The sequence below is a fragment of the Heterodontus francisci genome, chromosome 27 (genome assembly GCF_036365525.1).
Source record: "Heterodontus francisci isolate sHetFra1 chromosome 27, sHetFra1.hap1, whole genome shotgun sequence".
NCBI lineage: Eukaryota > Metazoa > Chordata > Chondrichthyes > Heterodontiformes > Heterodontidae > Heterodontus > Heterodontus francisci.
The window spans coordinates 57,517,389-57,531,224 of NC_090397.1; the positions used below are offsets into that span (position 1 = coordinate 57,517,389).

Here is a 13,836-nt window from a genome sequence, read left to right on the forward strand (position 1 = left end):
ACTACAAATTTGCAGGGGCTAAATTGTGGAGTCAGGAGAGGTACCTCAGAAATTATACAACGGACTAGATAAAATAGCTCATGTTATTCTGGATAGATGAACTAAGGTGGATTGAATGGCCACCCTCAAGTGTTATAATCGAGAACTTGTAAAAAAAAAAGTCAAGAGGGATTCAACTTGTATGTATCTACAATAACTCTCAAATACTGATGTTAGCAGGGGATGCTCAAAACAGGATATTGGAATGAGCCTTTGGCTTAGTGCTCATGTTCCTGCCCAAGACAAAACATGGAGAGCTTAAATCCTGATCCACAGACCAGATGAGTGGAGACTGGAGCTGTGACTAGCATTTTGGAGATATCACGTCTGGTGGGTGGGGTGCCCCTTGTCCTACCCTACGAGTTGAGGGAGTCCATGAAATCCTTCTTTAAGATTAACTAACCTATCAACTGGTATAGGAATGTTCACATTGTGGCCTGTCCAATTTGTAATCAGCCTTTGAATCCTTCTACTTTTTTTGTATTATTCTCTAAGCAAGGAATGTGAAGATATGACAACACACAGACCCCCACACATAGATTGGAAATCCCAGGATCTCTGCAGCAGTAAACTGCCACTTTTTGTTTTGTACCGGCCAGCTAGCTGTTAGGAGCAGGAATCCTGGCTAATTTTAATTGTCTCTAGTTTGGGAAATTCAGGCCACGTATAGCATCAACACCACACCTCAGCTGAAATCAGCTACCTCTGATCCGTTGGGCTCAGTATCACATTGATTTTGCATTTCCTTAGAGTCATTTGAACAAAATCTCCTTGGCAGCTGCTGTATAAGGGACAACCTGATTCTTAAATAGAGACAATACCTCTGAAATGTAGTTAATGTGACTTTAAAAAAAAATCCTCAACATGAAGCACAGTAAAGATTGTTAATTACCATGCAATTTTTGTTTAAAATTTAAAACATATACATTTTATATATAAAATAGATATACAGATTTTTTGGTTTAAACCAAAAACCAACAGCACTTGACCAACTGCCACAAGTCATAATCATCTAGTTGGCGTTCACATAACATGCACACCAACTACCAGGAGCAAAAGATGAAGGCGGCCATGTCCTTCTGGCATGCAGTTTTTAAATAGGAGTATGCCCACTATATAACTATCTGATCTGTTCCAGGCTTTGAACTGTACTCTTGATATTAGAGTAAGAAAACCCCTCAACAGAGGATAACTCAAAGACCATTGACATGCACGTCATCATATCCATTGGCAATCCTTCACCTTAAAAAAAGAACACTAACATCTTCATAAAAGAAACTGAAGTTGTATAAAAAAAATTAAAAATTCAGGCTAGGATGGTTCCAAGTTCGACCTTCGATCTGTGCCAAATCAGCTACTCTCAGGGTGATACGGTAAGGCCACTATGGCTGGACATAGCACCTCTGGGCTAGGGCGGGGAGTATCTCCTAGGGATACTCATTTAGATCACTGTCTGATAAATCCTGTTAGAAAAGTGCATATATATCATTGGTACTTTTTTTTTTTTTAAGGCTCCGAGGGCTTTCAAGACTGTAGTTCAAGATCTCATGGATACCTTGCTTTAGGAAACATGACCAAATACCTGCCAAATCTATGGCTTAATCATAATGCCATAGGGCTCTAGTCATTCCAGAACAGCTTCTTGTTTTGAAATTCTCTTCTCTGATTTCAATATCATGGTGCTGGTTTTACTAATCACAGAGTACTCACATCTCCAACTTTGTTTCCTGGCTATTCATCTTCCTCAGAGTGTTGTTACTAGAAAAGGATAACCACTGTGCAATTGCATTTGAGAGGCAGAAAATGGTAATAGCACCTTCTAAAAGAGTAGGTACAGCAATAAGTCACATCTTGCGACTACAATCAGGAAAGACTATTCACTACTGAAAAAAACACTGACTGACTCATAACCTTGTACTCAACAGTAATGGGACACTTCTACAATTGCTGTGCTCCATTGATCTTAACACATTCAGCCAAAAATCACAAATAATGGGTGCTTTGCTGAAAACAAGCATGTAAGGAAGAAAAAATGGCCTCAATTTCTCTCAGGCTTTCCAACCCCAAGCTCAGGCACTAACTTTTTAAAGAGAGATAGAAAATGCAAACAACTTCATTTTTGCCCATATATTCAAGTGCAGACTTGTTTTTTTGGGAAACTGAGAGGCAGGGGTACCATGATGAAACATACTGCTGTGAGTATCTATGCATCATATTGCCAAATGAATATGTGGCTGTGAAAAAGACCTCCAAAACTGGAGATGCCACAAGAAACTCAGGTAGGTTATGCCCACGAAACTAGAATTTTCCTTAGTGTAACCAATATATGAATCAACAGCATATATGATAATCCGCCATAAACTTAATTCACTTCATTCTCTCAGAAACACAGAGCATCAAAATAACCTTTTAAAACTTGCTAATTCAGTTAATTTGCACATTTTGCTAAGGTTGACTTTAACCAGCTCCGGAGAAGTGTGGCATAGAGTAACATTCACCCAGGTCTCACAATTTAAACAAAAAATTCTATCCAGAAATACCAGTGCAATACTATTAATTTTTTTTTCAAGGTTGTGAAAAATGTGTCCATTTGTTTGTAATAATAAATATTTTTGAACAGCAGAAAAGAGCCCCTGATGGGCACTGTTACAATAAAAGAGTCCATTTCCTTTTTGATAGATGTGAATAATTTGCCAGGCTGACAGGGATCCAAACAAGATGCTTGTTCAATTCAGTATTGGGTGATCGGCAAGGTCACTGGTGCTGGATTTTCACAAGAAACAGATGGAATTGTGGACTCCTAAAGTATTTCTGAAAATCATAGCATCGCTTTAAAGAATTGAAATTGACCAGAAAGCAATGCCACTGGTTCTGGTAAGCAGGTAGGAAAGTCTGATGGTTTGAAAAACATGGTAAAATCCTCAACAGGTGAATTTTGTATCAGAGCAGCCGCTGTGAAACAAAGTATCAGAGGCAGTAACTGAAAATAAATTTAACAAAGACACATTTGCAACAAGTACAGATACCTACAACACAATGACAATAATGCATGGTAATAGGAGACATTTAGCACATCACGGTCCAGTTTAGTATAGCAAAGATCTTACATCAAACAGTGCTGAAGCCCGTGACATACACATTCATCATGTATTTATTGAGACATCATTCAGGTCTCACTCATGAGACCCAGTTGTAAACTGAATCAAGTCATAAATTATTGACCAAGAAGCCTTTCCGATTCCAAGTTATCCCAGAGCAGGATTGCATTATGTGCCAGTGGAAGAATTCAGAGTTGAATTAACAAATTCAGCATCATGGGGAGGGTGAGGAGGTTAAAATATCTGAAAGACAGCTTCAAGTGCACTTGGTTTATAAATACAATACTTTATTGTGCACTTTGAGCGTATTCTGGTATATGTTGGCATGCCATTAAATCTGTATTTCCTAGTTCAGTACATGCTGTTGGAACAATGTTTACTTGGTGTTTAATTCCTGCTGCATCAAATTATTAAGCCAACTTTAAGACATGCCATACAGAGGAGTATTACAGTTTCTTCTAGGAGTCCTCTTTAACCATTTTGTAGTGGTAGTGGCAAAGGAGGAAAGGAAACCCTTGAAACCAATGATTTGGAATAGCCCAGGGATCTGTAAAAATGCAGGGAACAGTAGATTATTTTTCATTAATGCTGTCTTTTGGAGCCATAGAGAAAGATACAGAACTTTTAAAAGGTGAGGGAGTATGTGTGCAAAATGCATCGTTTCTGGCTTTCTACATCAAAATCTGCGCTGGAATCAAATATTGAGGATCTATTGTGTACACAGGACCTTGGTGCTTTGCAACATAGCATTACTGTAATTAGTTAATATGGTGCTGAACAGTCTTCCCTAGTTCTTCTGTTTCAATCTTTTTCCTCTGCTTCTGGATGGAGTTCAAAGCCATAAATGAGATTAAAGCGGTTATTTTAAACCTTCAGTAGATAGTGTCATTATGTTTTTTTTTCCCACACAACTTAAGTTTGCTTTTGTATTCAACAGTATCCACTAACAAATATTGCTTCAAGTTTTGTTTTTTTTTTTAAACTGAATGTCAGTGATACATGTTTTCTACAGATTTTTAGCACTATAGCAGCTGATGATAAACATAGAAAAAACAATGGACACAGTTTCAAGAAATTAAAGGAGTGACATTCTGCCTCTTATTTCCATGGTTTGTTTTGGATGCTGCCTGTCTGTGATCGGACACTAATGGAGCCAGCTGCAGAGGGAGCATAGCTGCTGGATGTCTTCAACTGCGCTCTTGATGATGAAAGACGACTGAGGTTGCCTAAAGGACATTAAATGAGCAAGAATTAGAACACACTCATTGCTAAGAAAAAAGTGTGAAGTTGAACAAATCCTCAGAATAAAGAGCACTGAGCCAATCCTAGTCTACTATAACAAGCAGAGCCAAAAGGTGTAGCAACAATGGGAATGAATCTTAAAAGTAACTGGGAGAATGTCTTCTCTAATTGCCCATCAGGTAAATGCACCTACCAGTATATTACATGGTAGGAAAAACTGGAGTCAATGTAAGGGGATAAAGAGCACAGTTGAAATTATATTTTTCAAAGTCAGGAATTTTTTGAATTTGAAAACTGCAAACCGGAAAGCACAAAGCAATAGGAAAGGCGAAATGGTGAGTCTATCCTGTGTTCATGACTGTTCTATAACTCCCTCTCAAACACTGAAGCTTGAAGGTAGTTAGTTAATGAGAACACCTCAACAGCAAATGGTCAAAGTCTCCATTAGACAAATCAGCACCCAAAAATTCTTTAAAGGCTTGAAAAGGGATTTTACAAGTTCAGACAAAGGGAGAGAATTCTAGAGCTTAGGGCCTTGGCAGCTGAAGGTTTGACCACCAATGGTGGAGCAAGTAAAATTGATGACTGACAAGAGACCAGAATTGGAGTGCAGATATCTGACAGTCATGGAATTGGAGGAGAGGGGGAGGGTTGAGGCCATGGAGGGATTTGAAAACAAGGATGAGAATTTTTAATCGATGCTTAACCGGGAGCTAATGTAGGACACAGAGCACAGGGGTGATGAGTGAACTGGACTTGGTGTGAGTTAGGACAAGTACAACTGAGTTTTGAATGGCCTCAAGTTCATGGAGGGCAGAATGTGAATGCAGGTCAGGAGTATTTTGGAATAGTCAAGACTAGACATAACAAAAAGGCATGGATGAGGTTTCAACAGCTGATGAGCTAAGGCAGTTATGGAGGTGAAAATAGGTGATCTCAGGTGATGGCACAGATATGTGGTCAGAAGCTCATCTCAGGGTCAAATAGGACACCACGGTTTCGAAAAGTCTGGTTCAGTCACATACAGTTGCCAGGAAAAAGGGATAGAGTTAATGGTTCAGGAGCACAGTTGGTAGTGGAGACCGAAGACAATTCCCATTATTTAATTAGAGAAAATATCTGCTCATCAGTACTACATGCCAACAAGCAGTCTGATAATTTAGGGACAGTGGAGGAGTCAAGAGTGGTGCTGGTGAGGTAGAGCTGGGTGACATTAGTGTACATGCGAAAACTGATGTTGTGGTTTTAGATGATGTCGTTGAGGGGCAGCATGTAGATAAGAAATAGGAGGGGGCCAAGGATAGATCCTTGGGGAACACCAGAAGCAACAGTGAAGAAGGGAGAAGATAAGCCATTGCAGGTGATGCTCTGTTTACAATTAAATAAAGAGTACAATAATTAGATTTTTAAAAAAGTATAAAAGGGCTTTATAGGATTGAATAGACTATTCTCAACTAGCATTTTATGTACAAATGCCCTGTTTAGGTCGGGCAGTACGAGATCCTATTTACCTCTGGAGGCTGTGCTAGATGAGTTTCACATTTTCACTTTAGCTATTTCACACAAGATTGGCTAGAAAGGTCTTTTGGCCAGTTCAATCTCATCCTTCCTGGAAAGCAGCTTTAATATCCACCTGAACAGGACTTTTGTTTAACATCTCAAACAAAGGATATACACCTTCAATAAGGCAGGGCTGCCTCCCTCACAATGCACTGGTGTGTCACCTTAGATTGTATGCTCAAACACACAATCTTCTGACCCAGAAGGTAAAGTTATATAAGTGTAGACAAGCTTAAACGTCTTTTAAATAATGCTGTACACAGTGGGCTTATGGATTTCCTTTAACCACTATGCGCATTTTCTAGAGTTTCCTTACTGGGTGAGTTAGATGGTAGTAGAATCTCATCCAGGTAGTGCTGGATCTTGTTCAAATCATCTTTAGTGAATCGGAGCTTATCCTCTGCAGGGCGTGGTGGTTCTTGAGGTGTTGACTGCCTCCGGCGAGATGACAGGAGAACTGGAGGTTGGCATGACAGTGGAATTGAACCGGTGGTTATTCCTTCTGGGAACATCTGGGCAACTACTTTCAGTCCTAATAAAAGACAATAATATTATGGCTCAGGTTTACAGCAGCAGCATTATTCATCAACAGGATTTCAAGTGGCTTCTTAACTATTTTCAAAATGAGAAAGCACACAGATTAAAGAAAATAAGTATTTCTGATAGCCTTTCTCTCCAATTTGCCTCTTCCTTTCCTGGAGTAAGGAACCCAGACTTTCTGCTCAATTTTTAGATGATTATCAGGCAACTAGAAAGTCGTGCCCCTGGTGGAACTCTGTCCACTTTGGGCCGGACACAATTTCTGGTGGGTGGGACCAGCAGTAGGGGACGCGCCCATCTCAGGAAGATGCTGCATTTAAAGATTAATTTGGGAGAGTTGATCGGCATGTGATTTCCCACTGTTGAGAAGTAAGATATCAAATGTTAAATCCCACCCATGTGACTAGGTTGCAGTGGAGGTCTTCCCCCTAGTGTTTTTACTGAAAAGAGCATTTTAAAAAAGGGAATATTCTCTCCTGAAGTTCCTGACTCCCTCACTGAGCCACAGTTGCCTCATCCATCCCAATACCCTCAGGTCCTAGTATCCCAATTGCTCCCAGCTGACTCCTCCTTCCCACTAAGTGCTTTTGTAACCAAACACCCCCCACCCCCCATTATACAAGACTGAACATTGAGAGTGTCAACAGGATGTTCAGAGAAGGGCAGGAATAATCAAGTACAATTCTACCCTCACCTAGCAGCCACATTCAATGCAACAGGTGTCAGTTGTTGGCAAATGAATTGGGAAATTTTTTGGCTTTTCTGACATATATTAGTAACCTGGACTTCAGTATAAATTTAAAATTTTGCAGATGATATTAACTTGGAAATGTAGTAAGCAATAAGGAGGATAGTAACAGACAACAGGAGGGTAAAGACAGACTGGTAAAAATCGACAGGCACATGGCAGATGAAATTTAATGCAGAGAAGTGTGAAGTGATACATTTTGGTATGAAGAATGAAGAATGAGGAAAGGTAATATGAATTAATAGATACAATTTTTAAGCAGGTGCAAGAACAGAAACATGTACGTACACAAGTCTTTGAAGGCAGCAGGACAAGTTATGAAGGTAGTTAAAAAAAATCATATGACATCATTGACTTTGTTGACAGAGGCATAGAATACAAAAACGAGGAAGTTACGCTAAAGCTTTACAAAACACTGGTTAGGCATCTGCTGGAGTTTGTGTTTAATTCTGGGGACTGCACTTTAGGAAGAATCTCAAGGTCTTAGAGAGGGTGCAGAAGAGATTTACTAGAATGGTATCCGGGATAAAGGTTTTCAGTTATGTGGAGAGACTGGAGAAGTGGAGGTTGTTCTTCTTAAAGCTAAGACTAAAGGAAGATTTGATAGAAGTGTTCAAAATCATGACGGGTTTTAATATAGTAAACAAGGAGAAACTGTCTCCGTGGTAAAAGAGTTAGTAACCAGTAGACAGAAATTTAAGGCTATTGGCAAAATAACTATGAGGAAACCTTTTTTAATAAAAAAAAAGTGAGTTGTTGTAATCTGGAATGCACTGCCTAAAGGGGCGATGGAAGCAGATCAATAGGAACATTCAAGAGAGATAAATATTCAAAAGGGAAAACATTTATAGGGCTTTGGGGAAAGTGCAGGGGAGTGTAATTAATTGGCTAGCTCTACCGAAGAGGCACAATAAGCCAAATGGCCTCCTTTTGTGCTGTATTATTTTATGATTCCTTTCCTTCCCAGAGATTTTGAAGCCAAGTGTGGTGCCAGTTGAGGTCAGCTAACTCAACATATATTGAAATCAAGCCTAGCGTGTTCCAGATCTGAAAGCGTTGGAAATACTCAGCAGGTCTGGCTGCATCGGTGGAGTGAGAAGCAGAGTTAACATTTCAGGCCTGTGACCCTTCATCAGAACTGGCAAAGGTTAGAAATGTAATAGATTTTAAGCAAGTGAAGCAGGGGTTGGGGGGGAAAAAAAAAGAACAAAAAAGTGAAGGTGTGGGATAGGGCAGAGGGCAGAAGAGATTAAATGACAAAGATGTCATGGGACAAAGGCAAAAGGGAGTGCTAATATAGTGTGTTGAAAGACAAAGCATTAGTCCAGAGACAGAGAGTGTTAATGACAGAATGATGAATAGTTCTGTCCAAAAGCAGAAACATGAAAAACCAAGTTTAAGGCAGGCACCTGGTTAAAAAATAAAATAAAATACAATTAAAAAAAGGCCAGTCACGCTTTGAAATTATTTAACTCAATGTTGGTCCAGAAGGCTGTAGAGTGCCTAATCAGAAATGAGGTGCTATTTCTCGAGCTTGCGTTGATGGCCTGAAGTGCTCCAGTGAACAAGGACAGAAATGTGGGCATGGGAGCAGGGTGGTGAATGGACGCGGCAAGCAACCGGAAGCTCGGGGTCATGCTTGCGGACTGAGTGGAGGTGTTCCGCAAAGCAGTAACCCAATCTGCATTCAGTCTCCTTGCAGAGGTTGAGCGCCAACTCACATTTCTTCCTACCCCCCCCAAGACGATGACCCCTCCACCAAACATCAAGCCACTGTCTCCAGGACCGTCACTGACCTCATCTCCTCCGGAGATCTTCCGTCTACAGCTTCCAACCTCACAGGCCCACAACCCCAGACAGCCCGCTTCTACCTCAGTCCCAAAATCCACAAACAGGACTGTCCCGGCAGACCCATCGTTTCAGCCTGTTCTTGCCCCACTAAAAACTTATTTCTTCCTATCTTGACTCACTTTTCTCCCCAGTCCAGTCTCTTCCCACTTACATCTGTGACCTTCTGACGCCCTACGTCATTTCGACAACTTCCAGCTTCCTGGCCCCGAATGCCTCCTCTTCACTATGGATGTCCAATGTCTCTACACCGCCACCAGGGCAGTCTGAGGGCAGTCCGCTTCTTCCTCGAACAGAGGCACAACCAGTCCCCATCCACCACCACTCTCCTCTGCATGGCTGAAATTATTCTTACACTGAACAACTTCTCCTTCAACTCCACTCACTTCCTTCAAATAAAAAGGTGTTGCTATGGGTACCCATATGGGTTCTAGTCATGCCTGTGTTTTTGTGGGGTACATTGAACATTCCTTGCTCCAGTCCTACTCAGGACCCTTTCCCCAACTCTTTTTTCGGTACATTGATGACTCTACCGGTGCCGCTTCCTGCTCTCGCCCTGAACCGGAAAACTTCAACTTTGCTTCCAATTTCCACCCTTCTCTTACCTTTACAGGGTCCATCTCCGACACTTCCCTCCCTTTCCTCGAGTTCTCTGTCTCCATCTCTGGGGATAGACTGTCCGATCATCTTCCGCGATCTCCAGCGTGATGCCACCACCAAACACATCTTCCCCTCCCCTCAACATTCCGTAGGGATCGTTCCCTCCATGGCATTCTGGTCCACTCCTCCATTACCCCAAACACCTCATCCCCTTCCCAGTCAATCGCCCTTTTACCGCCTCTCTCCTCACCATACAAGGTGCCAAACACTTCTGCCAGGTGATGCAGCAATTTACTTGTCAGTCTTTCAATTTAGTATACTGTATTCGCTGCTCACAATGCAGTTGCCTCTACACTGGGGAGACCAAATGCAGATTGGGTGACCGCTTTGCAGAACACCTCTGCTCAGTTCGCAAGCACTACCCCAAGCTTCCAGTTGCTTTCCATTTCAATTCACCACCCTACTCCCATGCCCACATTTTTGTCCGTGGCCTGCTGCAGTGTTCCAGTGAACATCATGCAAGCTCAAGGCACAGCACCTCATTTTCCTATTCGGCACTCTACAGCCTTCCGGACTCAGTGAGCTAAATGAATTCAGAGCATGACTGACTTTAAAAAAAAACCACGTACCTGCCTTAAACTTCGTTTTCCGTGTTTGTGCTTTTGAACAGAGCTATTCATTATTCTGTCACTAACACGCTTGCTGGACTAAAGTTTTGTCTTTCAACACACTATTCGCACTCCCTTTGCCTTTGTCCCATGACATCCGACATTTAATCTCTTCTGCCCTATCCTGCACCTTCCTTTTTGTTCTCTTCCCACCCCCCACCCCACCGCCACTTCACTCGCTTAAACTCTATTACATTTCTAACCTTTGCCAGTTCTGATGAAGGGTCACAGGCCTGAAATGTTAACTCTGCTTCTCTCTCCACAGATTTTGTCAGACCTGCTGAGTATTTCCAGCACTTTCTAGTTTTATTTCAGATTTCCAGCATCCACAGCATTTTGCTTTTATGTTCCAGACTGGTTTGGCTCAGATGTCTATTCAGTCTCTAAGGAGCTCAAAAATATGATTCAACAAAAACAAAAAAAAACTTGAAGGGTGCTTTTAATAACTTTAAAGCTTTATCCTGCAGCATTCCTTTACATTAGTTAGAAAAACAAAGCGGCTATGATTTAAGTTTTGAGCATGTACTTAAAACAGTAATTCCTAAATCGAATCCCTACTTGCAGGATTTTCAAGGTGTCAGCCTTTAGAATGAGATCAAAGACCACTATACATTTAACGAGACCAGAGTTTGGAACAGGATCCACAAGTTACATACAAAAATGACAATGTAAAACCCTCCATTTATTTTAGAAGTATATAAATGTGGGATCATATACAGTAGTACAAAGCATTTTCCACTTACATCTTGAATAGGCAACTAAAACAAAGTAGCTTAACTTCATTATCGGCTTAACATTGACAAGTTTACCCACTGCTTATGCAGCCAAGGCCAAACAAATTGGACAGATACAGTTGGAATTGTGTGAGAATTAGAGATAGGCACATCGTAATGAAAATGCAATATTGGCACTTGTACAAGAAACATATATTTACACTGCCTTGGTTTATATGTTACTATTCCTCAAATGTCCTCTCCTCCTTCAATCCTGTGTAGCTCAACTGTTCTAATGCATCAGCCAGGCGAAAATAAATATAGTTTCCAGAAATAAAGCACTCACCTCCTGACAGCATGAAAAGATTCTCAAAGCCTCTCTCGCACAGCGTTGTGGCAGCCTGACTAGCTATCCGTTCATCTTCATCGTAAAGCAGAATGATTTTCCCAGGCGCATTTTTCTAAGTCCAGTTGTTAAGGTACCGAATATCATCTCAAACTGGCAAACTGCAAGTTAACCACCTTATGCTGCAAAATATACCAGTGGGGAGAGGGAGGAGAAAGGGTGGGGGGGGGGGGGGGGGTGGTTGGTAAGGTCGATAGCAAAAGGAGCAGCTCATATATAGGAGTGTTCTGAATTATTTTTCACCCCAAAACTACAAATGCCAGATATTGCATGGCCACACTCAGAATATTGCAAGGTACTTCCTCATCAAGACCAACTGGAACTATTCACTGACATTGCTGGTACTTAAGCAATTAAAACCAAGTAGCTTAAACCTAGTTATCAGCTTAAAAGCATGGACAAGTTTACCCACTGCTAATGCAGCCAAGTCCAAGTCACTTGCACCCTGAGGATGTTCAGTTACAAGAACACCCTGTTATGACTGAGGCAGGAGGAGTGCACTGTTTTTCTAGTTCCACTTCTCCACAGGTCATATAAGCTTTTTTTCCAGTTGCTGATAGAGTCTACTTTTATCCCAGAATAAAATACACCAAGTTTCTTCAACAAACTACAAAATTATCAGTTTATTGTAAAACAAGTCTTGACCAGTAACAATGCAAAGCAATAACACACATATTGAAATGTAAAAGTTTTCTTTTTACCTTAGCCCCATGCACACAAACACACAGGTTAGCTGAAAAAAAGAGATTTATTCTTTAGAGCTCCAGTATAAAACAAAGACAAAAATACTTTTTGGCCAAATACTTAACAATTTTTGAAGTAAGAAAAAAAAGGACATAGAAAGATGTCAGACGTCCTTTGTTTTGGTTTGGCGTCCCAAATGCGCGTAGATGGCGGCCACTGGGATCTTCCTAGAACAGTTCTTGTCAGGTGACGTTGAAGATCAATTTGGGCAGGCTTTCCAGGAAAGATGCAGCAACAGGAGTTTCAGGCAGGTTCTTGCACTTGCTTCTCAGCGCTTCTTAAAGAGATGAAAAAGTTGGCAATCTTTTTTTTTACAAAAAGAGATGGAACAAGCGGAGTTGGAGTTTGCACCCTTGGCAGGTTTTCTCCAAGTGTCTTTTCAGAACACTGTCCATATATCCCAACTCATTGCTTTTGGTTTCGCTTTAGACAATGTCACAAGAGTCAAGCTTCCTGACCCTTATAAATCTTGGCCTGTCACTTCTTTATAAGCATCTTTCCCCAAGTCAAAAAAAAAACTCCCTGCTGGGTAATTATCTGCAGACAGGTGCCTTCCAGTAAGGGCTTGTTTTTAACACCCTATGATTCTTCCAGTAACTGTTGTTTACAAGCTCAGTCCAAAAGACCTTCTAATGACCTCTTTTTAAAAAAAAGTTCCAGCATCTATAGAATCTTTCAGTTTTAACACACAAATACTCAATTTAACAAAAAAAGGAAGCACTCTTAACAACCCCTACAGCAAAAATGCTCAGGGGTGTTCTTGCGAGATGGAAATAGATGGGGACAATGCAAATTGTTTTTCTGAACTATCAATTGATAAGAGTACAAGGGATCAACAACATGGGCGGGAAATTGTTTATGCTAAATATTGTGACATTATGAAAGGGTGGTAATGAACATCCTACCTTGTTGGGAGTGGGGAATTTATTATGCTCAAGTAGGTGAGCAATGAAATTTTACAGTCCAAGTGAAATGAATCAGACAGCTAGGCTCAACCTAATTTCTAACATTTGTTGGGCCACAACTAAAAACTACCCACAAATTGGCAATGTTACTCAGCATGGAATGGATAGGAGGAATAAAATTAGGTAATAAGTGAAATTTCTTCTCTTTGCTAAGGGCTATATTTAAGACCAGGTTCTAATGGCCAAAGAACAGCAATAACAAAATTGCAGATAAATATGAAAAACTCTTCTCCCACTGTTGTTGGGGGGATTGGTGGGAAGAAAGAGAGAGAATGAAAGGAAGCTTTATTCTGCATCTGGCCTATGCTACAACCCAAAATCAGCTCTTGGTCCAGACGGTGTGTCCAGAAAGTGAAAGGATTTTAGGGGTTTCCCAACATTAAGAAAACACTCACATTGAACACCAATAATGGCTGGATAGAAAGGAGAGAAGGAACAATTTAGACAAGAGTAAACCTCTTTCTATTCCAGCTTCACAAGAACAACCTGAACAGCGTTAAATTCCTGGAGTTGGGTGGTGCAGTGGGTGAGCACATTGCACTTTAATCTGTGCAACCAGCAAATCTACCCACTCTGATGAAATGCATGTTGGTTGGCTACAAGAATTCCAAGTGAAACGAGTTTAGGTAGCTTCAATCTAATTCTAATTAATATAAACACAAGTG

The 13,836-nt window shown here is 40.8% G+C and overlaps 1 protein-coding gene across 2 annotated transcripts in view; it reads right to left on the minus strand.

Moving 5' to 3' along the window:
* Positions 1-1,020: 1,020 nt before the first annotated feature.
* Positions 1,021-13,836, minus strand: part of cep41 (centrosomal protein 41) — a 50,699-nt gene continuing 37,883 nt past the window's right edge. For both annotated transcript variants that reach the window (XM_068059439.1, XM_068059440.1), the window contains 3 exons: positions 11,403-11,517; positions 6,256-6,471; positions 1,021-4,363 (listed from right to left, as the gene is read on the minus strand). In XM_068059439.1, coding sequence (XP_067915540.1) covers positions 4,236-4,363; positions 6,256-6,471; positions 11,403-11,517 — 459 coding nt within the window. In that variant the 3' untranslated portion in view covers positions 1,021-4,235. The remainder of the gene's footprint in view (positions 4,364-6,255; positions 6,472-11,402; positions 11,518-13,836) is intronic.